The sequence below is a fragment of the Petromyzon marinus genome, chromosome 4 (assembly GCF_048934315.1).
Source record: "Petromyzon marinus isolate PM22_M1 ecotype Great Lakes invasive population chromosome 4, UKy_Petmar_22M1.pri1.0, whole genome shotgun sequence".
Classification (NCBI taxonomy): domain Eukaryota; kingdom Metazoa; phylum Chordata; class Hyperoartia; order Petromyzontiformes; family Petromyzontidae; genus Petromyzon; species Petromyzon marinus.
In genome coordinates this window covers 10,675,874-10,703,716 of record NC_133670.1, presented here as the reverse complement: position 1 = coordinate 10,703,716, position 27,843 = coordinate 10,675,874, and the positions used below count along the sequence as shown (strand labels likewise).

The 27,843-nt window shown below is 43.6% G+C and overlaps 2 protein-coding genes across 2 annotated transcripts; both read right to left on the bottom strand.

The window, feature by feature from the left end:
* Positions 1 to 1,383: 1,383 nt before the first annotated feature.
* Positions 1,384 to 11,518, bottom strand: TANK (TRAF family member associated NFKB activator). Its single transcript, XM_076056165.1, has 9 exons — positions 11,428 to 11,518; positions 10,442 to 10,633; positions 9,567 to 9,692; positions 9,322 to 9,436; positions 8,073 to 8,104; positions 7,176 to 7,267; positions 6,860 to 6,978; positions 6,140 to 6,714; positions 1,384 to 5,838 (listed from the first exon to the last, which is right to left on the bottom strand). Exons 2-9 carry the CDS (start codon positions 10,619 to 10,621, stop codon positions 5,704 to 5,706), a joined length of 1,374 nt encoding a protein of 457 aa, XP_075912280.1. The 5' UTR covers positions 10,622 to 10,633; positions 11,428 to 11,518; the 3' UTR covers positions 1,384 to 5,703.
* Positions 11,519 to 16,616: 5,098 nt separating this feature from the next.
* On the bottom strand, positions 16,617 to 25,920 carry LOC116938741 (uncharacterized). The gene is made up of 6 exons (XM_032946292.2): positions 25,781 to 25,920; positions 22,721 to 22,853; positions 19,864 to 19,972; positions 19,204 to 19,292; positions 18,326 to 18,904; positions 16,617 to 17,425 (listed from the first exon to the last, which is right to left on the bottom strand). Exons 1-6 carry the CDS (start codon positions 25,786 to 25,788, stop codon positions 17,288 to 17,290), a joined length of 1,056 nt encoding a protein of 351 aa, XP_032802183.1. The 5' UTR covers positions 25,789 to 25,920; the 3' UTR covers positions 16,617 to 17,287.
* Positions 25,921 to 27,843: the final 1,923 nt, after the last annotated feature.

The window sequence follows — 27,843 nt, the reverse complement described above, 5'->3', positions numbered from 1 at the left end:
CCGCACCGCGGGCCACCCGCGGTAACAACAACGGCGGCGGTGGCGGCGGTGGTGGCCGTGCGATGTTTGCGGCGGCCACCGCGGCCGTGGCCGCTCCACCCAAACCGCGGGGGGCCACCACCCCCCACCGCGCGTGCCGCTGCCACCTCGCCCCGGGGGGCCCGACGTCGGCAAGAGGCGAGCCGCTGCCGCCACCTGGCGAGCGTCTCCCACCGGCGGGCGACGCCGCCCACCGCCGCGCGTTCGCAGCAGGGGCGGCCGGGTGCCTCCGCCACCACCACCACCAGCAGCACCAGCACCAGCGCCGCCTCCGTCAACGCAACGCCGCGGTGCTCGGCGTGCGCGCCTGCGAGCTGCGAGGCGTCGACGAGTCGTCCCCTCCGACGGCGGGACGAGGAGGAGTCCTCCTCCGGATCGACAGCGACACCGCGCGTCCAAGTGTCGCGCGGCTCGCCAAGAATGTGGCAGCGGCGGGCACGCGTGGCGGACGGATGCCCCAAATCCTTGGCGAATTTCCGGCCATCGGCGGCGTGGCGGCGGCGGCGGCGGCGGCGAAAGAGCCGAGGCGTGCTCGCGTTGACGCCGATGACACAAGAGGTGTCGGCAATGGTCTGTTGGGAGCGAAATGTCCCAATGGGTTTTTACCGCCTCTCGGGCAGACGAGCGTCGCACCACAATGTGCGCGGGACGAACGTGCAAATGCCTTGAATTTCAATGTAAAATTACGTTCGAAGGCATGGGGTCACTCTGGGTGTAAGTTCTGTTGGAGAAAACAAACGGATGAATGTAATGCTAAGTCATCAAATAATAATAATAGTTTGATTGAAGTGAGATCTCAACCAAGGCTGGGTCATTGGGATAGAAGTGCTGATCAGGCTCTTGAAGAAAGTCTAGAAGTTCTTCGCACAAGTTCAGCATTGAATAAAATTACGAACGTGGAGGAACAAAATAAAAATACATGTGAACATGATTCCCATCTTCCTGAATGCTCTATTTCCAGGCGCAAGATTGTTGTTCAAATGCCACTTGTTCCAACATGGACATCCTTAACCACACAAAATCCTCTGGACGAGCCAACAGATCTGGACTGAACTGTGAAAGTTGGTGCCGAGAAAGTAAATACCATTGTCACCTGTTCATTTATTTGTGATAGAACTTGCATTTGCATTAGGTCTAGGATGACCGTATATTAAGTTTTTGACCCAGGGTTTCCTGCAAAAGGAGAATTGTGGTGGTTTTCTATCGCGGGCTCGTGCCTGGTTATGTCTCTGCCTTTATGACATCAGATTATGAGGCTCAATTTCTCAAGATGTGTCCTGTGAATTGCACAAATTGTAAAATATTGTTATGGTTGTATTATAATTAATTTTCAATTGATGCCACTTTCAAAGTGTAAATGTGTCCTTTATTTAACTTTACTTGACATACAGTACATTGATTTACATTTAAGTCAACAAACATGAATGTTAAGACCATTTTAACAAACGTCATACAAGCAAAAGCACTGTCAAAGCAATATATATTTTATTAAGGCGAAATTATAACAAGGATAAATGAATTTTGATTTAAAGCTTTCGTGACTGCAGGGATTCATATTCTTGGTTCTTTCGGTAAAGTCAGGTAGAAAGGAAACAATAAAATAATAAAAATATAAAACAATAAAATTATCACGACGTTTCGACTGCAACACAAGCAATCATCATCAGGTGTGAAAACCACAGCAAGAACATTTTCTTACTTCTACGTGACTTTACCGAAAGAAGCAAGAATAAGGATAAATGAGTCACAAACACAATTACTGTAATACACTTACAATAAAAGGTTAAGATGGGGCAGTTAAGTGTTTGGAGTTTTCTCCATAATTAACTTCTTACGTTTCTTGCACTGCAACCAAATACACATTAGCTGATATGTAGTCTGTTTTTTCCTAAATAGGGTTCATTTAAACTTCATGTCACATGGTGACGAAGTATTTTATTTACAAAGGATGCTCATTAAACTTTGCTCTTTGTAAAAATGTAATATAGTACTATACAGCACTTTGATAATCCGTGTATCAGTATTTTGCGGATTACCCGCAGTTCGTGACTCCTCCCATAATCATAAGCTGCAGAATCCGCAAATCACTGCATTGCGAAATAAATGAAGTGCACACTTCAGTGTTTGAAAAGCTTAGTTGCAGAAACGCAGAGCTGCATTACTGCAGATAGAAACACGCGAGAACTGCAATTAGACAAAAAGGTGCTGCAAAAATAAACGCAGAATTGCAGATAGAAATGTAGGCGAAATATTTTTTTTTGCAAAATATTTTTGGGTTTTGCATCAGCACAGACAAGCTGTTAGTATAGAAAAACTGTTGACATCTGATTTTTACGGAACATCGAAGCCTAAAAAATACGAGAGAGAAAATACGCTTGACCCATATAGCAGATTTGCTTCATTTGGGTTTTGAGAACAATCGTAACCTCATAATCTAGAAATATATCCCGAATTGATGGTGCTGCGAGTCAAGCGACCCGTTTCCTTATAAGTCACGTGGATTAACAGCGGCCAATTCCTCCTGTAATCGACGGCAGTAGTCGACGCAAAAAAAATGTTAGATTATGGGAGTAACCTCTGCAGTGTCCCACGCATTACAGGTTAAGTGATATGGTCCCCATATCAAGACGGATTAATAGAGTTCTGCTGTACATGCAAAACCTACCCAAAAATCACTAGTTTCACAAAAATATTTGGTCAATATTTCAACTCGGACCTGAGATTTTTAACATTCCACACATGTACACACACTCATGTATATCTCACATATAATAAAACTATCGACAAACGTTATTGGCAAAGTACAAAATATTCCAAAACTATACTTGTGTATAAATGTGTATGAACTTCTATTGCACCGTACATAGCCAAGCATGCTAATCGTCACGTTATCTTGATTTAATATTACAGCATTGTGTAGTTTTGTCAACTGTATACAGAAACGCATTATCATTTGGTCCAAAAAGGAGACGTGACTCTGGTCTGCTTTAGGCACATAAGTTACAATAGAAGCCCTTATGTTTACTAAACATTCACTTCTCTCGTTTAGAAATGTCATGTCAGGCAAAAACAGTGAAGCAGATGAAAAAAGGAAAGACAGCAGGAATTTGGTATTACTCCATAAATGCTGAAAGGGGGTGAAAGCATGTTGAAGTTGCACAAGATAATCAAAGCTTCCTGGAATAGGAAACAGCTGCCACAGGACAGGAAAAAGGCAATAATCATAGCACTGCAAAGGGGGATATGAAGGAGTACAGTAACTCTAAGGAATAAGTATATTGAGCATTCCAATTATGGCATTTACCAGAATGTTGCCAAATTAGATAAAGAACCAGAATAATCCTTAAGGGAAAATCAGTGTGGATTTAAATCAGAGCATGTTATGCTCAGTTCTTTAAGGTAAAACAGCTGATAAAGAATTGGGAGTATGGGGGGAATTTTCGATTTTCTTGTAGACCTTAAACAAGCCGATGATTTTGTGAAGCGAGAGGTGTGCATAAGTTAGATGATTTTAAAACGTGCATGATGGGACTCAGGCCTGTGTAGACAAAGTATAGACATCATGATTTCATATCGGGGCAGGTATGTCAGGGTTGTATTCTGTTTAGCACTTCATTTAACGTTGTGCTTTAGTATGTATTCATGATCATCCATGGACTCAGCACAGGAGAAAACCCAGGAGTAAATAAAAGTACGAAGATGCATGTACGGGGCTTTTTGTATGCAGATGAAGCAGGTTTGTTGGCTGAAGTCATACGGCTGTTGATGACATTAGCCAGAGGCTGGACATTGGGGTCTGAAGATAAACTTTCCTGAGACAATTAATGGCGGTAGCAAGAAATGAGGCTCCTGTGGTAGGTTCACAAGTTATGTTAGCAGAAGACTGGGAGATGACTATTTCGGCAGTTATATCCATAATGCAACTTAGGCATATTGCTTTAGTAGGCCAGGTTTTTTTGATGAATATGAAAACCACTTTGGACGAGTATTTATTATCATACGCTCATTATGCTGAAGCCAGGCGATACCTGCTTCATCAGCAGTGTGGAGGGCCGAGACCACTGTTACGTCGAGTAAGGACGTACTGGACGTACTCGTCAGTCTGACGCTGACCACATCCAGAGTGGGTTGTCAGATTGGTTGCACACACAACTTGGTGGTACAGAACCTGTTGAAAAGAGCCCATAATCAACATGCCAGTTCGAAGCCAGGAATACAGTGGAGTTGGCAATTGATTCCACCGCCGAGTCTCGATGTGGCATGTTGGACCTTACGGGCGAGCAATGACAAGCGGGCTCATGGAGGGTCGACTATGTCCAGGTGTATTGTGAGACTTGTACAGTATTTTCACAAATCTTGGCCTTTGCCTCATGAAAATTGTAATGACAATTGTAATGGGAAGTGATACTGCTCAGCACTAACCTTAGTTACCAAGGTTGGTTACCAAGGTTAGTGGGCTGGGTCTTAGCATCCCTGGGAGTGCACACGATTGAATGCAGTTGGATGTCAACCAAGTTTGTGTCCAATACTTGGCAGTTGACTAGCAAAGGGTGATAACAGTTGTGCGAATCGTCTATGTGCCTGTACCCCAGGTTGAGCCGACTAGTTTCCTGAGGTTGTTCATCATTCCGGTTTTGGCTGCCTTCTTCAGGTGGTTGTGAAATATCAGATCTGTCCAATGTCACACACAGGTAGACTGGGAGATTGTCTCATTTCAAACACCGACCATTTAGAAGTATATTTCGATTTAAAGCTTTCGTGACTGCAAGGATTCATCTTCTTGGTTCTTTCGGTAAAGTCACATAGAATGAGAATAAAACAATAAAACTAAATAAGACAATAAAATTATCACGACGTTTCGGCCACAACACAAGTAGCCTTCTTCAGGTGAAGGAACAGAACTGTCGGGCCGAAACGTCGTGAGAATTTTATTGTCTTATTTTGTTTTGTTTTATTCTCATTCTACGTGACTTTACCGAAAGAACCAAGGAGACATTTAGAAGTATATTTAAATAATGGGCTGTGCTGGCATTGTTTAGATTAGTCTGAGTGTAAAGGGACATTTGAGGCAGAAATGCTATCTGCATTATTACTATATGGATCAGAGAGCTAAGATGCTAAGAGGCATGGAAATAAGTTTATCATTTATGGCGGAGGGTAGAAAGAGTTGGTGAGGTGTGGTGGCATACATAGGCATTGGCCACGATGACATCTTGATTATATCACAATTTTAAGAATGTGGCCTACATATACAATAAACATGTTTCTTGCAGCGTATACAATTTTTAAAGATAATCAATGATCTTGGCAGTAATGGTTGTAAACAGATTTAACCTGCATCAATTACTTTAGGCTATACATAAAATGCATATGCCCGAATAATGCACTCTGGCATCTTGCTGTCAATCAAGCTGCTTCTTCTTCTTCACATGCATTCGCCCCGTTTGGTTCTCCTGTACTGGCATCTTGGAAATCGTGTTTCGATGGAGCAAGGATGGTGATGGCAGAGTAAACTTAAAAAAAAAAACTCTCTTTGAAACAATAACAAAATTTTGAGGCTTGGTTAAAAGGCACTTTATATAACGATTCTTGTTTTGAAGCAATTATTTCAACTTACAATGTTATTTCTGGTTTTTATGTCTGAGAGTAGCTTTAAAAGCTGCATCATCTCAGATTATCATCAGAAGGCATGTATAAAAAATCGCTGCCCATGAGCTGTTGGGAAGGGAAGAAAAACTGTGACCCGTCACTTGATTGGGAATTCAGACACATCTCTTCCAGCTCATTACAATGTAGAACCTGTGCAGAAAGAAAGACACACTTTAAAGCATCTCCTCCCAGACATACTATCATGTAACAGCAGTTGTATAAAAACATTATTTTGAAATCTGAATAGGCATTTCTTATTGTGATAATTGAATGTTTTCATCAAGTGTTGTAATTAACCATATGCTAATATCTGTCAATATAAATAGCAATAAAGAGGACATCCAAGGACATGAAACTGTGGTCTAAACAATATGCCAAAGTCCTGTATAATTGTTATTACTAGATTATCCTATTTCTGTACGAATCAATTGCAAAATGTGTGTTGTTATACCTTACGCAGATTATCGTCATCTTTTGGGACATTGCAGCCTGGAAAAGCATTCATAGGAGTCACACCCAAATTGTGTCCTACACCTGGCACTACCCCTGCTGCTGCAGGAGAATCAGGCGGAGGTTCCATGGACGTGATTAAGTGGTGTTCCCCTGAGGCAAAGTTGCCCACCTCATGAGCACGTCCTTCCCCCCGGCGGCCGGTCAGATCATCATCCTCGCTGATGAGGTTCTCTAGGTACTCCATGTCAGCAGGAGGACGTTTGAGTCCAAGTGTTGACAGAGACTCCACAGTCATTAGCAAGCTGTCATCAGCTTGTGGTACTGCAGCAAGCACAGCCAGAGGGGTTCTGCATTCCATGTTAGATTCAGTTGGCACTTGTACGTGACTTCTGTTGGGCGAAGTACCTTTTCTGCTTCCAAATGATGCAAGTGTTTGTTTATGGTGATCCGTAACATCCTGTGAATTATCAACAGCTGCCAGGCCTTCAGCCATTTGGCGGGGTAGCCTTGTATGGGCAGTGACCTGGATGGAGTCTTCCATGTCCGTGCACTGGATAGGTATAGATTCAGGGTCTGTGACAAAGTAGGCAAAATATGAAATGCTTTACTGAATATATATAAAAAAACAAGTGATTATATACGTATATAATAAATGTCCAACTGTATTAATGTGTTTAGGTTTTAAAAGGTGAGTGCATGTCATTGAGGCAACACTTACAAGTAAATGGAGATTTTGGCCTCAGAAATGCCCTGAGCAGGTTGGACTGTTTCCGTACCACCATGTGCAGCTTTTTAAATTCCTCCTGCAGATCCTGGTAGGCAACCTCCAGCTCACTCCTACACCCATCATCAATTTGTACACGGGAAATTAACCTGAGTTCAAGTATATAATATACAGTAACTATGGGAAAAACATAAATTTTTTCATAGATTTTCATTACATTTGTTAATTATTTGGAGTTAAAAAGGCATTAACTTGTATTGTGGATTATACGCAGTTGGATATATAGATGTTATTCAATTGAACCACGTACCGTTCACCTGGAGAAGAACATTTCGTCCTAAACCTCTCGTGTACTGGCCGAGTCTTTCTTTGGGAGACTTCTGTAGATGCGACATTATACACCTGCACAAAATATTAAGAGTGCCTTTAAAGAGAGATCACGACTGTGAGTTTGGCCATGTTAACTATTATCCAGAATTACAAACTGGAACACTTTCTGCGTGATAAGAAGCACGTGGATCTGTAATTCTTCATGTATGTTTTGTCTCCATTTTGGAATTAAATAATGATTTTGGCACCATTCCAAGATTGAGGTATCTAATTTTTTTTACAAATATTTAGTAAAAAATGTCTGGTCCCTCTTATTTTATCCCCATCTGGCTTTGGAGATTTTGCATCTTCATACTAGAGAGGGAAGTGGTTACCTCTTCAGATGGGACATTTGGAACATCCTCCTCACCAAACACGTTGTTTGCTGGGTATATCATATTTTATGCTATAATCATCTGCATTACATTCCTCCGTTTTTGTCTGTAATATGCATTATATACTTCCATCTTCCTCTCGAATAATCTTCAATACTATTTTCAATTTACCAATCAATTAATTTTTTTCTGATTTCATGATCCCACCATTAAGACATTTTAGTTTTGTGTCGTCTAATTTCTTTCCTCATTATTTTCCTAATGGTTGTACAGAGTTGTGAACATGTTGTGTTTGAAAATGCATATATGTGTACATTACAATGTTTCCCCTGATTAAACAACATTCAAATTCATGTAAATGTAATATGTTGTATCAAATGAAAGCCCCCATAAAAGTATACATCATAACACCATGTTTCAGTTTATACAAAATATTAAAATGCATGTTCAAGGACATGACAGAACGAGTATATTATTATAGGCAGCTGTGTTATGTACATTACCTGCTCATATGGCCTGTCCTCAGCATAATGGACTTGCAGGAATGTTCCATCGTGTTAAAATATACCATTGAAAAAAGAAACATGACGTAGCATTAATCATTTATTCTATAACGTAACAATACTGTCAACACATGAAGATTTTAACATAAACACTTCCAATACAAACATTTAATTTGTATGTGTATAGTCATACAGGCTGCACAGTAACTATATATTTTTTAAACATCACAAGCAGTCCACGTGTGCAGTCAAGTGTCACATAACAGGCTGCCCACTCATTTTACACTTGTTGCTCATTCACTACATTCAATTCAATGCCCAAGCAAATATTTTTTTATAATTCTAGATTTGAAGCTTTCGTGACTGCTAGGATCCATACTCCAGACAGGCTCGTCCCTTCACCTGATGAAGGCCGCTTGTGTTGTGGCCGAAACGTCGTGATTTTTTGTTATCTTATTTTCACCTACGTGACTTTACCCAATAGAACCAAAGAGTAATTTTTATAAACCGTTTTTTTGCAAGCCTTTGCTAATCTACCAGTCCTGGGTTAATCTGACCATACCCTACCACACCGCTCAGTACAAGTTGGTGAAGCTCATTTTGTATTTTACAACCACTGTAATAAAGGTTTTTTTTCTTTGGGTGAGATCACGTGAACGTGTAGTTAGACCCGCCACCACCCGACACAGCCAATTAGTAGGGTTTGTCACGTAAACAAAACGTGCCAATTAGTTACTGCTTCAGCACACTGGTGTGTTGGAGAGTAAGCCCACAACATTTACAAATCCAGTATGACGTTTGGCTGGTGATTACAACCAGCTTCATCAAGTGATAGCCATAATTGTGAAGAAGTATTCCTGTTTCAGTCTTAAATAGAGGAAGTAGAAAGGTGATGTCATCACTGCGGGCCTATCAAGTGCAAAGACCAGAGGAGGGTTAATGGCGGTGTCGGGTGGTGGCGGGTTTAACAACACATTTATATTTACGCGATCTAACAAAAAAAACCTTTATTATGGATATTATTGGTCGCGAATGCCTACGTGTTAAACTAAACCACTGTAGTCTGCACTCCTTCGACAGAGGAAGAGCAAAGCTACCTTAACATTGGCATTTAGAACCTGAACACATTGCTGACATACACAAGAATAGCATAGCCAAGTTGACTTATTATTTTAAAACTAATTTAACGAACACCAAAACATCAAGCTGATATGACAAATATCACATCATTTTACTCATGCATACATACCTGTGTTCTTACCCTCTTCAGCACGATGCTTCAATTGTTTACCGAACTCCTGTTTGGCATTCAGCTGTGCCTGTAGCCTCCCAGCCTCTTGCTTGTACAAATGAAAATCATTTTTCTGCAGGTGATATCATGTAAGAGACTAAGGTGCTGCTTTTTTTACATTCAGTATCTTAACAAACTTGTCTTTTGATCATTGAATGAAAAACAAAGCAAACCATAATTGGTGCACATTCGAAAATACCTACCGTTTTCTCTAGTTGTTCCTTGTAGCAATCTCTCTCTCTGCAGGCCACGCTGTATGCCTGGTATGCCTTGTTGAGATTGACATCGTTCACCACCTTGTCCATGCTTTCTTTGTGGTTGCAGTGATTCTATTCCACAAAGATACGATTGTCACATGTTGCTGGCAGTCTTGTATTTAAGTTGCGCTCCAAGACTGCACACAAGCTAACCATAATTTAAGCAGGTTCTGTTTAAATGTATATACTGTATAAGACAAACCACGTATTTTCCCAGTAAGTGTACTTTCAGAAAAGTTCAAGAACTAAAATGAAAACAATCATAGAGAAACAATTTCCATATTCTTAGCTCTTTCGGTAAAGTCACGTTGAAGGGAAACCGAAAGAGCTAAGAATATGAATTACTGCAGTCACGAAAGCTTTAAATCAAAACAATTTCCAGTTTAATCATCACTGCATTTTGAGGAAGCACATGCATGGCTCAAGAGGTCAGAGCAATAAGCCAGTTCAAATCTTGCCAGCTGTCTGTGATTAAACTGGTTAGTTGATCACACCAATAACTGCAAGAAATAGTCATCATAATAAGCATTGTTTTTGCACTTGATTTGGATACATTCTAGCTGTAAGAATTACAAATGTTGGTTGAAATACCATGCAGTCTTTAAGGACTGTTCGTTCACACATGGTGCACGCTGCCCTGTGATATTCGTGGACTGTCTCACGGCATGAAGCCCATTGCACAATTGGTATACATTTGTTGGGGGGGGGGGGGAGACAAACAAATTAAAAAAACATTGCCTCCTCTCTCTACCACAGTGCATGTTTTAAATCACAATCAGCTGTTGTGTATAGATTTCTCACACAAGGTTCTGATGCCTTACCACAACATCTCCAAAGGGCTTTCCCTGGACCAGGTGAGAAGCTGCACCTGCCTGCTGAGTGAACATTTCCGCTTCTGAATGTTCCTGTGGACCACAGTCATTCTCGCCAGACCTATGTCGTGGCCGGGATTCCATATCCGTTGTCACTCCAATGTACGCCTCACTGTTGAACTCCGTCATTGCGCAGTCCACCTGCAGGCGTATTGAAAAAGTTCTCTCAGCCTACTTAAAATCCTCGACAGCATCTTAGCGACATCACGGAGCTCGCATAAAAAACACAGCCATTCAAACAAGCCATCGGAAGTCATGATCTAAAACGCTGCAGGATGAAGTCCATCGCCAATCAATCACGAATCACTACGTCTTCCGTTTGCTGTCCTTGTCCCGTACATCCGAAGAGCACGGTTGGCTACGTACGGTGCGAAAGACGTTCAGCATACTGTACATATCTTACGGCTTTACAAAAAAAGCAAGTCCATAGAGTGCTTGCACAGGAGCTGATAACATCGCCCCATCTCTGCTGCGAACATTGTTACCCCCCCCGGGCATACTTCCTGCCTTTGGCGGTCATTCCATAATTAGTGGCGACGTGTCCCTGCTTAAGCTCACTTACTTTCCTGAACACAACTTATCTCTCTTAACTTGCGTTTATCATGTCCGGGGAAAGCATCACTCCCCCCCCCCACACACACAACATGACCAACATCGCAGTGGGGCGAGATAATGAGAGACAAAGCGATTGCTGGAAAGACGATTATGAGATAGCGAGAGACAGAGAGACAATGAGAGAGAGAAGACACGGAGGGCGAATCCCAATAATATCCCAATACGGTATTCGGTTCACTGGTTAACCAAAAGGTGCCGTGTTCATTGTAGAAATACAGTCAGAACTTTAAAGTCGACACTCCAGTGCTATGCCGTATTCACACGAGTAATGTACTTGCCCCGGGCCTGCCAAACACACGAAGATTCCCCCATCGTATAACCTTGAGCAGACTGTAGGCGCAAGTGCTGTCTGTCAGGCGAGTCAAGCGAGCACCTATGAGGGCCGGAACCACGCCCGGCCGCCTTTGTCTCCCCGGTGATCAATGATCACACAACCCGCAGCCCGAGTCCACCAAGAGGAGGAGGCCCCAGTACCGGTGGGCCTACAACAGCGCCGCCACCACCACCACCACTCCACACGTGTGGCCCCTCACTTCCCTAGCCACCAAACAATTAAAATAAACAACCCACCCACCCACACCTCCTCACTGACAATCACACACCGACACAATAAAAAAAACACCCAACCCACCCACCCCACAAACAACCGAACGCAGTTCGTTTGCGAGCTCTCACGTATCGTCCTGGCTTGCTGGATTGATTGACCGACGGTCGTTTGAACCCGGGCCCGCCGTGGCCTCTGCGTCGCCTCCCTGTCGGGCCCTCTGCGTCGCCTCCCTGCCGGGCCCTCTGCGTCGCCTCCCTGCCGGGCCCTCTGCGTCGCCTCCCTGCTGGGCCCTCTGCGTCGCCTCTCTGCTGGGCCCTCTGCGTCGCCTCTCTGCTGGGCCCTCTGCGTCGCCTCTCTGCTGGGCCCTCTGCGTCGCCTCTCTGCTGGGCCTCTGCGTCGCCTCCCTGCTGGGCCCTCTACGTCGCCTCCCTGCCGGGCCCTCTACGTCGCCTCCCTGCTGGGCCCTCTGCGTCGCCTCCCTGCCGGGCCCTCTACGTCGCCTCCTTGCTGGGCCCTCTGCGTCGCCTCCCTGCTGGGCCCTCTACGTCGCCTCCTTGCTGGGCCCTCTGCGTCGCCTCCCTGCTGGGCCCTCTGCGTCGCCTCACTGCTGGGCCCTCTGCGTCGCCTCCCTGCTGGGCCCTCTGCGTCGCCTCCCTGCCGGGCCCTCTGCGTCGCCTCCCTGCTGGGCCCTCTGCGTCGCCTCCCTGCTGGGCCCTCTACGTCGCCTCCTTGCTGGGCCCTCTGCGTCGCCTCCCTGCCGGGCCCTCTGCGTCGCCTCCCTGCTGGGCCCTCTACGTCGCCTCCCTGCTGGGCCCTCTGCGTCGCCTCCCTGCTGGGCCCCTGCGTCCGGTCGCAGACGCACGGACGGCGGGGACGGCGCTCACGGCGGAGTCGCCCGCACCGGCGGTCACCTCTCGGCGGTGTCGTCGTCCACCACCACCACCACCCCCCTCTTCTACTGTGGGGGGCTCAGCTGACGCTAGATCAGTCGTCGTCGTCGTAGCTGCTGCTGCTGCTGTGAGTCGTGTAGGGAGCTGGAGACGCGAGTGGAAGCGGCGTGAGGCCTCCCCACCCCCCCACGCCTCCTCCTCCTCCGGCCCGGGGTATTCCCGGCCGTGCGTGGCTGTGGGTGGGTTGGGGTGGTGCCGCCACCGCCGCCGCCGCCCAGAATAGCAACGGGGAAATTCCCCGACCGAAACTTTTCACCACCGCCGCCACCAGCAACTACAACTACCACCACTACTACCACCACCAATACTACTACTACCAGCCAGCCAGCAAACAGCACGAGTTGTGTAAAGAGGAACTTGTATGAAGAAAACACCCCACGTTGCACACAAAGACAAAGATAATCACCACCACCCACGTGTAGCCTGTAACAGACCGTGGTGGGGGGGGGGGGGGCACGTGGATGTTCGTAGCGAGGAGAAAATCGATGAAGGCCGCCGCTACTGTGACACACGAAGAGGTGGCCAATACCACGGCCGGCCGCCTTTGTCTCACCCCCCCCCCCCCCGGAGTGGCGATGTTTACCCACCGCACCAGGTACTCAATTGAGACTGAGTCGACCTAGGGAAAGGCCCAGGGACCGGTTCAGATAATCGATACTGGTGTTTGCCGTGGGGTTATGAGTTGTGAAGAGGAACTGTGTGAAGACCTCCCCCCACCCACACAAGGCCACCAACAACACAGGCACGGCACCTCCTCCCATCTTCTCTGTGCGATACAATGCTATGCTGTCAACTTGCACCGATCCCCGTCAGAGGAATGTGGAATTGCCCACCGTTGGTGCGGGGACGACGAACATAGATGAGCGTAGGTCTCGCTTGAGCGAAATATGCGCGGGATTGGGGGGAAGCACTAATGTAACGTTTCCCCCCCAATCCTAATGTTAAATTGCCCCCCCCAATCCTAATGTTAAGTTGCCCCCCAATCCTCGTATTACGTTGCCCCCCCAAATCCTAATGTAAAGTTGCCCCCCAATCCTAATGTAAATTTGCCCCCCAATCCTCGTGTTAAGTTGCCCCCCCAATCCTAATGTTAAGTTGCCCCCCCAATCCTGTTAAGTTGCCCCCCCAATCCTAATGCTAAGCTGCCCCCCCAATCCTAATATTAAGTTGCCCCCCCAATCCTAATGTTAAGTTGCCCCCCAATCCTAATGTTAAGTTGCCCCCCCCCAATCCTAATGTTAAGTTGCCCCCCCAATCCTAATATTAAGTTGCCCCCCAATCCTCGTGTTAAGTTGCCCCCCCAATCCTAATATTAAGTTGCCCCCCCAATCCTAATATTAAGTTGCCCCCCCCAATCCTAATATTAAGTTGCCCCCCAATCCTAATGTTAAGTTGCCCCCCAATACTAATGTTAAGTTGCCCCCCAATCCTAATATTAAGTTGCCCCCCCAATCCTAATATTAAGTTGCCCCCCAATCCTCGTGTTAAGTTGCCCCCCAATCCTAATATTAAGTTGCCCCCCCAATCCTAATGTTAAGTTGCCCCCCAATCCTCGTGTTAAGTTGCCCCCCCAATCCTAATATTAAGTTGCCCCCCCCAATCCTAATGTTAAGTTGCCCCCCAATCCTCGTGTTAAGTTGCCCCCCTTCCCATCCCTCGCATCTTGTTCTATTATTGAAAATGGTCATCAGATGGAGCAATACAATTATAATAATTTGGGAGTGCCGACGGTGATGTAAACTTGGTGGTGTCACGCTGCACTTACAAGTGGTTGCCGTTTCGATCTCCCGGCGAGGCCTGCGACCCAATGCAGTTGTACTCAAGCATTTATTTTTTAAACGTCGTTCATGCAAATTACCCCTCGTTACGGATATAAAACATTACGAGACACGTGGACGTTTATTGGGCAGCATCTCACAATAACCCCGTGCTGTCCTCCACTCGGCAATGTAAATGGGCACACGATCAGCGAATTAAAAATCGTCGGGTGGTGGGGTAAAGCGTGGTCACGTCCCACCTCTTTCAGGTCTGAAGGAAGACTCCACCTGCTCCTGCACTCTGGACAAGAGGGATCTTGGAGCGAGAGACAGAGAGCGTTCCAGACAGCGCCCTCTAGTTTTGGCTCTTCCACCAACGATGCCGCAAGCTTGACCCGTCAAGGCGCATGACACGAGCAGGCAACTCGCCACCCCCCCCCCCACCACTGGTCCGACACACACACACAACAAAAACCATTGACCCCATCGCCTCGCTGGACGCTCATGCCCTCGGACCAGCGGAGTTCTTCATCGCGAGGCACGCCCTGGGGTCACTGGCAGATCGCCGATGGCCTTTCACTGCGAGGCCCCGAGCGCAGCCCGTCAATGCTGTCAAACCAACAAGTGCCCCCCCCCCCCCATCTGAAAATGAGTGAAGAACACAGCCCGAGAACACCACCAACCCCCCACATTCTGGGGGAGGGGGCCCAGCGCTCCGCACTCTGAATGCTGGAAGTGGTGGGGGGGGGGGTGGATTTGGTGAGATGGCGAAGGGAGCTGGGGGGGGGGCTGGAGAAGAGGGGGGGGGCTGAAGGGGAGAACTGGGGGAGAAGAGGGGGGGCTTGGGGTGGGGCTTGAGGGGGGAACTGGGGGAGAAGGGGGGGGCTTGGGGTGGGGCTTGAGGGGGGAACTGGGGGAGAAGGGGGGGCTTGGGGGAGGGCTTCAGGGGAGACCAAGGGGAGAGGGGGGGCTTGGGGGGAACTGGTAGATAAGAGGGGGGCTTGGGGGAGGAGAGAGAAGAGGGGGGCTTGAAAAACAGAAAAGAGTGGGGCGTGACGGGGGGGGGGCTGGGAGAGAATTGGGGGGGACTCGGGGGGGGGGGGTGCTGGAGAAGAGGGGGGGGTGGGGACTTGGGGGGGGGACTGGAGAAAATATCTTCAGCCTTCCACCTCGGCCTCATGGTGCCAGTGAAGTGACTTAGGCTACATTGTAATTGTTCCGCTGTATAATTGTTTACTGTATGTCAGGCATCCCCTACAATCCCGGAGGCTTGCCCCTATTTATCCCAGCTTCCAGATGTCTGAACCATTCGTGTTAAAGGGTGGCACTTAGCTGCGCTTCCAATAACGTTGTGTACTATGCACTGGAACCAATCAAAACTTAGGGGCCGTCCATAAATGACGTCACGCGATTTTGGACGATTTTTGACCCCCCCCCCTCGTCACACGGCGTCACAAGTCAGACCCCCCTCAAATGACGTCACAAAGCTCTGCCCCCCCCCCCCCCACCCAAAACCATATTTCCATTTTGAAAATAAAACATGCTTCAAATCGCTTTAAACTATTGTCAGTGCGTATTTAATGTGGCGCTGCACTCGGATGTTGAAGGAGAAAACATTTATTAAAAAGTCTATTTAAGAAGAACGTGTTGTCTATATTTATTTAAAGTTGCGCATTTTGGTGTGACGTCACATTTCTCAAACCCCCCCCCCCGTCACACGTCACAAATATCTGACCCCCCCCCCCCCACTCGGTGCGTGACGTCATTTATGGACGGCCCCTTACCCTCAACCTTGGGTTATTTTGTTCATGGTTTCAATGGGATTTGATAAAACAAATAGTACCAAAAACATCCGTCTGCGTTTAACATTGAGTCACGATAACTTCTGAAAAGGATCCACTATACATCTTTAGAAGGTGTTGGTATGAGACTCACCCTACAAGCAACCTGGCAAATTTCCCCAAAAGCTGGACAAAAACCAATGATGGAGAAGCCTTTTCCGTCAAAGGCAATGACATTACACACGCCATGCACCTATGTGTCATCTCATTGTGCAGTTTGAAAGGTAATGTTGCGATTGAAATACTTCCAAGGGTACTCGCACGTTGGAAAAAAAATATACAATCCATGTTTGTATGATTTTTCATGTGTATGCTGACAAACGATGCTTGTTTTAATGAGGTATGTTTTATGGTTTTTGTTGTACTATTACTACATTAAACATCGTTTTTGTAAAAAAAAACAAATATCAAAACTCAGATGTTATGCTGTATTCAATTGTATCCTCACATACACAACTTATATTCAGTTTATATTTTATTAGAGCATTTTGCATTTAATATAATGCATATAGTTAGGCATAAAACAAAAGAAACTGGTTTTGTTTACATTCCAGGCATTTAGCTACAATTTATATGACAGAAATGCAATACACTTTGGGTTCATTAAGCATCTATAATTGTATCTCAATGCGAAACTTGAAGAAGCAACGGCATTTATCGGCTGTTCCGTTAGCAAAAAAATGACATACATCACGATACAAAAAACTTGAATGTATTATTACTTTTATCACCAGCAGTGTGTAGTTGAAGTCAGCATTACAATAACGACTTCCAAATCGAATTGTAACTTGGCCGAAATGTTTTTTTTACACAAAATATAAACACTTGAATTAAAATTGGTGAAATGCGTGGTGCAATGAATACTATAGGATGCCCCAACATGAATGTTGGTGACAACTGTATATAAAAAAAAAATTCTACTCATGAAAAAACGAACAAAAAAAAGAGGCAAAACTAAAACATTAAAAACCCCCACTATAGTCTGTGCACATTGCAAACAAACTGCTCATGTTCTGCTCGCACAGATAACAACAATGCCATTTCATGTACCAGCTTCTCTGAGCGAGCAGTGAGGCATGTTATTGTCAGTTGTCCAGAAAGTGGTTGTTGACATGATGTGCCCTCTCAATCTCGCTGCTATGTGGAGGGAAGCTCATGTGGCAGACAGGGCAATCGCGCAGCAGGTTTGGCGGGACAAGACCATTGCTGCCTGCCCCTTGTTTCTGTAGAAAAAAAAAGAGAAATTCAAAACGCACTGATATTTCATCGGGATCATTTTGCCTTCGTTTTTCTACATGCTCATTTTCTATAATCATTAGTCACCATTGTTAATCCAATGCTGGATGAAGGCTTCTGAAAGCCACTTCATGAAATCGAGGTCTTACACAATTTAGAATGAAGATTGACCACAGATAAATGCAAATTAGTTTCACTGGAATTTTGCAGATTGGGATTATTTTTGCTGTATTCCATCCACTTATTTTCCTGTCATAAAACTCAAGCTGTGTTGAACTTACGCTGCTAATCACATATTTACATTCCAAAATACAATGTACTGAAGTGATGATAATTGTGTATACCGTAGTGTATTCCATTTATCATGACCTTCACCTTTAATCAGAAAGCCGATCAACAATTCAGATTACCAATTCAATGCACAAATATGGATTTTGTTATTCCCTTGACAAAATGACAATACCTACCAGGTTATGTTTCACATTAACTTAAGACGCAAACTTTTTTAATTATACATGTATTAATATGCATACACGTAAAATATGTATCGATTAATCTACAAATTTGTTGATTTGTCAATATTTGGGATCATTACTTGATTCAAGAATCAATTAAAGTTCGTCTGTTTACCATCTCATTTGTATTTATTTTGCGTGTCGTTTGTACAAAAACAGAATGTTTTTTTTTACAGGATTCATTGTAAATAGTCTTACACAATGATGCTTAAATGTAAGAAATTACATTCACCAATTAATTTGTCATTTTACGTGCCTCGTAAAAACCCACTTTCTGCATTAAGTGATTATAAATAGTAGGACACGGTAACATAAAAATGTGTTGAAAATTATAAAGCAGGTAGATACTCCACGTGAGGCTGTGAATATTACCTTGTGACGCAGATTTAAACGAAGGTTCTTGATCGGATTAACGAGTGTGACTTTTTTAACCGGAGGATAATTCGCCAAAAGCTCCCCATTAATGACCTGTCTGCGTGGGGTCATTTCTCCATTAAGTCTGGTCACACTAGCCTCGTCGATGTGTTCAGCTTGAACCATTCCGGCCAGCCCAAGGGATGTTGAACGTTCTGGTCGATGGGGTGGCTTCTCTGTATTTTGCTGCATGTGTAGGATCTCAGTTTCAATGGGCTGAACAGAGCCATTCACCTGACCTCGACGATGTGCAAGTGAATCTGACTGAGAAGACGCCCTTCTAGAGTTGCCATGTATCGAAACATGATTTTCATGTTCAGTCTCGACCGACTGCATGGAAAAGTCAGACATTGTAGAGCTATTCCGCTTGTGCTCTTTGCTCAACACGCTTTCCAAATCTGTAGAGTAATTGGATTCTTCATGTGCTGCTTCAGCTTCTCGCGAAGCTTCAAGGTGAGAAGCATCATTGTCTTGTGATGCTTCAATGTACCCGTTTTCATGCTTGCGAATGCATATTGTCTTCACTGGGTTGGAAGACTGAAAATCAGCAGGTCACACTGGTCAGTCTTACATGTATCACAAATATACAACTGCAGGTGTGCAAGACACCAACTGAACATTGTTTTTGTAGACTGACCATGAATACACATTGTGATAGATCTGACTTTAAATTTAAATCAAGTATGGTATGCATTGAATTGACCCTTATGTACAGTCCTGGAGAAAAGAGTGCTTTTTTCCAAATTAATTGCATCACTTACCAATTGGTCAAAAATGGCCACTTCAATCTATTGTATAAATAATGCAGTAAAACCACTAGTATATCGTTTTTTTACCTCGATGGCTTGCTCATATATCTCCAAACGCGGCTCTTCATATTTCTCCATTTGGGTGTAGCTTTCATTTGTTGTTGTTGTTTTATCACCTACAGGACAAATATTGAGAAATCATTGCACAGTATTCACAAATCACATTTAGCAAATTCGATATAATTTTAAACTATATCCCAGAATGTCATTTTTTTTATTTAATCCTGTCTTTGCCATATTGAGTATTATGTGCTCGTGCTATTACCATAACCTACAAAATTTCTACGGATAAGACACCATCTACCACTGGCTATTTACAACTGTAATACGAATGGTAAAGTATAATAATGGTTGCTCTCCACAGGGATATGGAATCTCACTTGTATAGGGCCACCAACAAAGATGACCACGTTTCAGCATGAAGATAGTTGATTTTTGTTCAACACGTGGATACTGTTTGTATTTAACGGCTGACTAAAATACGTATAATTTATACGAATGGTTGTAGTTAATAGTAACTGTTGTATTTGAATAATATAGCAAAGTACCAGGTGGCAGCACCTTGCAGTGTTTTAGTATTCACGTAGGTCAGGTGATCTAGACTTGTGGCCATTGTTCATTTTATTTTATGCAGCATCACACAATACAATGCCTTCCTAAACATTTGAAATTCTTCATGCAGTTCACCTTTTAGTTTTAGGATCTCCACCTGCTGCTCACAGACATTCTCCAGTAGCTTGTTGTTAAGGCTCTTCTGCACCTCCAAGTCTCGCTCCAGCAGCTTCACCTGCCTCTCCTGTACGCATTCCAATGAAGCAATTGCATGGTTGGTGATTGAGGGGTTTTTCGGTTTCGCCCAACTAAGTGTTATATTTCATTCACGTTTTACCAATATGTTAGTTAACCAAGGAGCTTTATTCGTAAAAAAAAAATCCAGACATGCACATAAGAGATCAATTGTAGTAGTTCTACTGGACACTAGCATTAATCAGGCTGAATTATAATATTAGAATGGCTAATACGCTTAGTATATATGGCTACAGTGGTGTTGTGTATCGCAGCTGGCCTGGTTTGGAATATTTTTGATTAAAACATACAATGTGTAATGCTTTACCATTTAAAGTATATTCCTATCAGTTTGTAAGTGAATGATGGCATTTTATTTATGCCATAGCCACACTTTGCGCAGAGGTGACAAAAGACAATGGAAGCTCTATTGTTAATTTGAGTAGACAGACCTGACAATTTTTTTTACATATATAGCTGTTTAAGTTAGACCCATTATAATTAAGATATTGTGGTGAAACCATTGACCAAGCCATCTGTGTGTCACATGGGTAAGATAATGTAATAAATATTGTACCTCAGGAGATTTAAATAATCACATGAATAACCATTTTATTATTTTGGTACCTTTTGGAGAATAATGTGAAATTATGGAACGACATGTGCACGTATATTACACCGTATTTGGAATAAAAGTCGAAATTTTTGAATTTCACAGTTTGAGGTCAACAAAAGCAACTGTCAGGTTAATGGTGCGGTTGAGTGGAGTTTAATGGCGATTTCCTGTACTTGAAACGTTCTTAGAAACTGGAATGTCCACTTCTAAGTTTTAAATCCAAAGCAGCTGTGGACGTGTACTAATCTGCACTACAATTGTTTTTTTTAAATCACAAACCTCACGTAACAGCATAGAAACATGTTTTGGATAATATAGTTTGTGTACAGAAAAACATAACCATTTATATACGCAATCTTATCCTTTCACTTACACAAACTGCAACTGTCTTTTTTTAAAAACAAGGACAGTGCAACCTCATCCTTGCCAGATCACATGCGTGTGTTTGTTTTCTATCCCGAGAACACGCATTCAGTAAGACACAATTGTATTGACTTTCACGATGAAAAGGTAAAGTGTGCAGCCCTACAATTACTCTCTCATGCCACTGTTCGTGGCAGGGCCTCCACCAGAAGGACTCTCGGGAACACCTTGGAAAGGCCATTTGTGGCCTACTTTTCCACACTGGTTAAACGTCTTTGAAGAGGTGGGCATAACCACACTTTTATTCCACCACACGCTACCTGCCGATCAATTAACTGCTGTGGACGCATTCATACAGACGGGGGATTAAAATATATAAAACTTGTCCCCTGTTTTAACCGAGGTGCCAGGATATTGAACCAGCGGGCCTCTGGATTACAAGTCCAAGTGCACTAACCATTACGCCATGACATCATCCCCATCATCATAGTATCAGTTGACAAATGTTTTTCGATTGGCACTATTCCTATAACGAGGTACAATTCAAAAGAAACAAGAGAACAATATTGGCATTTCATTAAATGCTTTCACAAGTCTGTGACACAAATATATAAAATGGGTGTAGCAACGGATAGAGGTATTAAGGTATGCAATACTGTATGCTTAATTTTATTATTACAAACAATCTAATTGTTAGTTTGCTTCACAATTGTTCAGATCAAATCTGAAAGAGCACAACATCGCCTATCTTAACTCATCATCATCATCACATATATTACTTGCTATTAATTATTGTATCTTGTAAATCTCATTATGCCTCTTTATGCAGTTTTCATTAAACTTTGGAGTCATGGCATCATACAATCATATCATAGTCTTTGAGCTGTGGGCTAGGCAATTACAGTACTGGCTGTATTATAAGGTGACCGACTACCATACATTTATCTTGTCCAATTTAATTTCCAAAAACATACCACTGTGGTGCGATGAAACAACAGATGCCCAATTACTCTAAATGTCTGAACTATGGCTATGTGATTTAAATCTGCATACCCACGATTAAATCATGCCATTTGACCTTCAGGTCAGTGAGTTGCCCTCTTGCAAAACTAGTTCATGACAATAAATGCAACTTTTGATTTAATTTTCTATTCATCAGGGATGCAGAACGTTTTTTTTTATTTGGAATACAGTACAGGGATTTCAAAGTTCGTAAAGGTTTCCCATTTTTATTTTTAATGTGGGCAATATATAAATTGGAAGGCACTTTATGTGTCAGCGTTTTTTCAGTTTCCATGAAATATTCATTTTAAATTATGGTTATGTGAAACTCGCATAGCGAAATAGATGTTACTGATCTTTGTACTGCCAGTCCATTAAATTATATACAGTTCATTCTTTCTGGAAAAATACAGTGCAAGGCATTTCTGAATATCGACCAGATTAGCTGTTGTGCAGTGAATACAATGGCAGTTATTTATACCCCAGCACGGCCAGTCAATCGTGGCCGTAACATTTTATATGCAATTGAGTAATCGGTGGCAAACAAGTTTCACTTTTGTTTGTGAAAATTCGTTCTACACTGTTGCCGCTTTAATGGTTCCCCAAGAATACAATTTTCATTAAGATTGTCATTTGTCAGAGATGTCTCATTCTCTTAACACTTTGCTTGAATTACTAAAGTGACAATAGTTGTTTTTAGTGATCGAGTATTTTCGCTCTAAGGCTATTGTCCCGTACCCGACCCACCCTTCCCAAATCACAGGCCGATTGAAGCACCTTTTCTTGAAGGAGCCGATTCAAGCTCTCGCAGACACTTTGAAGGTCGTGACAATTAAGGCAGCTGGAGCCATTCCGCGGCAGTGCCCGAGCAGATCCTCCTCCACGCCCTGTGTCATCGCTCCAGCTTGCCCTGCAACACTCACACACAATAGCCAGCAAGCAGCTAGCGTGTCAGCTTCACTCTCGAACGGTCTGTGGAAATAAAGTTGCATACGGTCTGTGGTGGGTCTAAAGGCCTCAGTGGCCGCTCCCTTGCATTAGATTTGGGGATTCAAGCATTGCCGACCACGAGACGCCTTCAACTGCTCATGAAACTCAAGTTCCTTTATAGATGTAGCTGTAATAAATATTCAGCAGAGAAGCTTGAGCTCAAGTGTATGTGGGTCGTACTTAAAGTTCCCGGTTATCGATTCTGTTTGCTTTGTTAAAATGTCATTTTCCCCCCTTTCTTTACTTTTGTTTGTAAAAAGAATGCAGTCATGATTTGAAGCTTTCGTGACTGCAGGAATCCATTCTCTTTGGGCCTTTCGGTAAAGTCACGTAGGTAGAAATAAAAAAAAATCAGCAGGTGTCCCCTGCTGTATCGGTTCCGCCCGATGACGGTCGCTTGTGTTGCGATAGAAATGTCGTGATTTATTTTAATTTATTTCTACCTACGTGACTTTACCGAAAGAACCAAAGAGAATGCGGTCATGATTTGTATATTTTTAGCTTTACGTGTGCGGCTGAGTTCCCCATTTCTGTGAAATGTAAAAGCACGTGCCAATACTTGCCGTTTGTACGATACTGTAAACCATGATGGTTACTAAAATCTTTATTGTGCAACATATGTAAGCGTAGCAGGATGCCCACAAAATAGAGCCGAACGGCTTATTGGGCCGTGGCTGCTGAAATAAAATCTATGAAACCAGGCTAATTTCTCAATTTCCTTGGCTGCAGTGCTTGTCCTGCTTACATCCAAACTGTAAAAATTTTGCTGCTATTGGTAACCCAGGTGTGGTTTGTAACTTTTATCAACTGGCAATGGCCAGTTTTCTCCAAACATGTTGCGTTGCTCATTTCCAGCTTGCAAATGGTGCATTGTTTTATCTCAAACATGCATTATTGGTTTGCGTTTCTAGAGTGATACATTTTATTACGCTTTAATTTTTAAAGGGGGAAAGTGTATTAGTTGGGTGTCAGGGCTTAACTTCAGACTCTGCACTAGTTTTTTGGCTGCATAGAAGACTTGCAAACTCGGTTTCAAGTTACGCCATATGGGTAAAGTTTTGTCATACGGGGGAAAAAAAAAAATCACATGCCAAAGATAGACACCGTATAGCATGCTGGATTGTATAGCCAGAACGACGAGTGGGGTCACTGTTAGAAAGCAGAAATGACTAACAACCCACTTGGCAAACTTCAGCAGGACTCAATCCATAAAAATAAACCTGCTAGAAGCTAAAGGAATAGCTCAAAATGTCTCACCGACTGTCAAAATAGTAACATCTTTCAATGATTGCACATTTTCTCAATTATCAATTCTGCTTTTATTGACAGGATAGCCTTACATTGTTAACGCCGTATCGCCATAAACCGTACTCGGAAAGTGTGATGTATATTGGTGAATTAATACATTATTAAAGAGTATACTGTGTATACATTCAGTATAGCACACCATACGATAATTACTGTGTACTTTACGACGCTCAATGTAGGATTTTCCCTTCTAGGTAAGGAAACACACACACAAGTATAAAGTATAGTATTGTACTTCTCAGTACAACCATTCCAATATGCTTTACTGGTGATGTTGAATAATGGCACGACGCAAGTATTGAGGGTACAGGTGGAAATCGTTGACTGCAGATAATGGGGGAAAGTTGTACACAGTAGGTTATTGTGAGGAAACTGTGTATCATGTGCAAGTAAACATTTCTACATGAAAACGTCGACAGCGGACAGCAAGGTTAAAGTTGTTTAAATGGAGGGGAAAGTCGGTGGTGAGCAAAGTCCATGGGTATTAACGAGCTCCAGAGTGACGGCAACAGATGAGTAACCCCTAAGGTGTGAATGGTGCAAGGGGTGGGGAGCACGGTGCTTTTGGAAGTTGAGATGTGGTCAGAGGTAAGAGTGCAAGGTCTTGAAAGATATTCGAGATAACGAGGTGTATTACAATGAGCCATTGGCGTTAGGTAATATTTTGCGTATTTTCCCCAAAGGCCATCACAATCATCCAAAATTATCTATCTACACTTAAAGCTAGTGACGCGTCTCTGTGCTCCTATTTCTGTCTCGCAGTGGAAATTTTCAATCTTGCATGCTGCATAGCCATGCTACTTTTCACCTTTTCCATTTCATTTGTCAATCGTAGCATGAGGCTTTGGAAAATGGAGGCGTAAAATTATTTTAAAGACAATAAGTAGCTAATTCGTGTACAGTACAGTTTTACCAGTTTTATTTACAAATTGACACGCTAAGAATTTAATGTTTTTAATTGTACATTTTCTTTCAATTGTTATCCGAGACGGAGACAATACTTAATAATAATAATCATAACTGTCATGCTGCTGTAAATCAAATGCAAATATTCATGTGGCCATCACAGTAAAGCCACTTTTGGGCCACCCTCTGCCATGCACTAGCCCTATGCAACATTCGCGCAAACTTCTGTATGGTGAGGCTTGACACAGTCATGTATCGTATGGACTACGGGTACGACATTGTAAAAAATACACAATTGCTGGTTATTGTCAGCAAATGCTGTTATCGCAGTATGGGTCAAATCATTATTTTCTTATCCACGCCTTTCATTGGATAAAACATTACTCCTTAAACAAAACATTACTCCTTAAACAGAATCACTCACCATGTTCTGCCATTCTCAGCCACCCTCCGCATTGCAATAGCACCACTTTCATTCCCAGTTGATTGCAACATTTATTTGTTGTACACATTTATTTGGAACAGCTCAAAAATCCGTGAAATTAATGAGGTCTGTTACCACCAATAAGACAGAGAGTGTGGGTTTATGGTGCAGCTTGGGCTGGAGGAGCCTCGGAGCAACTCAGTTCTCACCTCGACATTTAGACGACGCGCCACGGCGTCCCCCTCTGACTGAAGAAGGAGTTCCGATGTTGTTACAACCGTGTAAGGTGTTTGCGGTACAGCTCTGGTGAAAGAAACGCGCCACGCCACGTCTTCACTCGGGCGTGCAGAGCAAGTGAACCAACGGAGCAAACCTTCTGTCGAGATTACAGTAGTCAAGCAAGCCTGAATCTAGAATATATCTGATATCGCGGTGAGAATCACTCCAGCTTTGTTGTGAACGGCTGAATCAAATGACGGTCGTCTCTCATAACGCAAAATGCCCGCCCTAAGTTGGCTGGGCAGTGGCACTTTGCCTTTTAAAGCCCCATTATCTCATAGCATCGCGGTGAGCCGCGTAAGCGATGCGTGGTATGTGCTTGGGGGGGGGGGGTGGTGCAGATGGCATTGAGCTGCAGAAGAACCGACCAGACCAGACCAACCACCCCCTGCTGAGAGAGAGAGAGAGAACATCAACACCCCCGGATTAACAACCACACCTTGGCAAAATTATTTGGTGAAGCTGGTGCTGCTGCGTTGGCGGTGTTGCACAATCACGAATAACGATGACAAAAAAAGAACGTCCAACACATTCGCCCACAACACTGTGGTCTTAAAAAAATAAAACGAATACACTTTTGGGCAATAGCCTTTCTTCAAAGTACACCTTTAAAATTACCTTTAGTTTGAGTTGTTTTTTGTTTTGTTACTACGTTTCCACTCACTTGTTTGGAACAAAAGCGGAATAGAACACAAATACACATGGAGGGATGAAGGAATGCACGCTTGGAATGAGTGGAATTCCACGGGGTCAGTAAGAGGAACACATGGATCAAGAAACACATGGGAATTAGCAGTACGTGTTCTGTTCAGGAAAGTAAGGAGGCCTGGGCACGTCGCCAAAGGGGGTTGATGGCCAATACTAATAACTCGTGTTTGTGTCTAGCCTCATCCATGCCAGCTGCATCTCTTAACGCTCCACTGTCAATATTTTTGACGCTATAAATCCACAAACACGGAGGAGCATATACAGTAGAGTCACTTGAAATGTTTAAGCAAATGAGTGTTGATGAATTCGGAAGGAAGCTGCAGCACCCGGAGAAACCCCACACGGTCGATACTTATATCTGATGCGTATCGATCAAGCGTTATTTAATATAGCGTCCTTCACAATGAAATCGTCGCAGAGTGCTTCAAATGTACAAAATAGCAATACGTCACTAACATATGGAATACACAAAATAGTCAATAGTATACACAGTTCTAAATGTTTAAAAGAGTTGATAAAAATGCATGTTTCGCCTAATAACAACAAAAACCCGCAACACCTTCCTTATTGGTTGAAACAGATGGACATTAGGCCACACTTTGCTGTAACCACCTCGTGGCAAAGCCAGGTTATGGCGACTTCGACACCTCAAGCAAGGTCGTTTTGCAACAAGGTGTATAACCCACAAACCCTCGCTGCCAACCACAGTGTGGATTACAGGTGTGTGCCACCAATGCCTGGCATGCCCGAGGGGATTGGCAACGGCCTTTGTCCAGCAGTGGATAGGCAATGGCTGATAATGGTAGATAATTCCTGAAGCAACCACACCAAATCACTCAATATTGGTTATCAACCATAAATAACGACCTGACAATCATCCCTGTACATGTTAAGTATTTAAAATTGCTGGCCTGTCATCACCACTCAGACAACCATCCCTAGACAACCACTCTCTAAAAACCACCTTGAAATTACAACCCCAGAACCATGAAAATCCTCCCACGCAAGAGTATATTAATACATGGGTTTTTTAGTTACAAAGGCTCTACATACAACCGCACTGTACACGTGTTAGAATGGATGCATTTAAATAAATTGAAGAGGAATTCGTGGAAAGGTTGCTTTTTGACGAAATGGGTGTAGGGGCGGAAAATGAGCTACAATATTACAGGTGAGGAAAATGTTAGATTACAGTACCGTTGTAAAAGTGCGACTGAAAACACATCGAGGAGAGAGGAAGAAGTTTAGGTACAGGAGATAATTCAAGTCTTGAGCCTGGACCTGA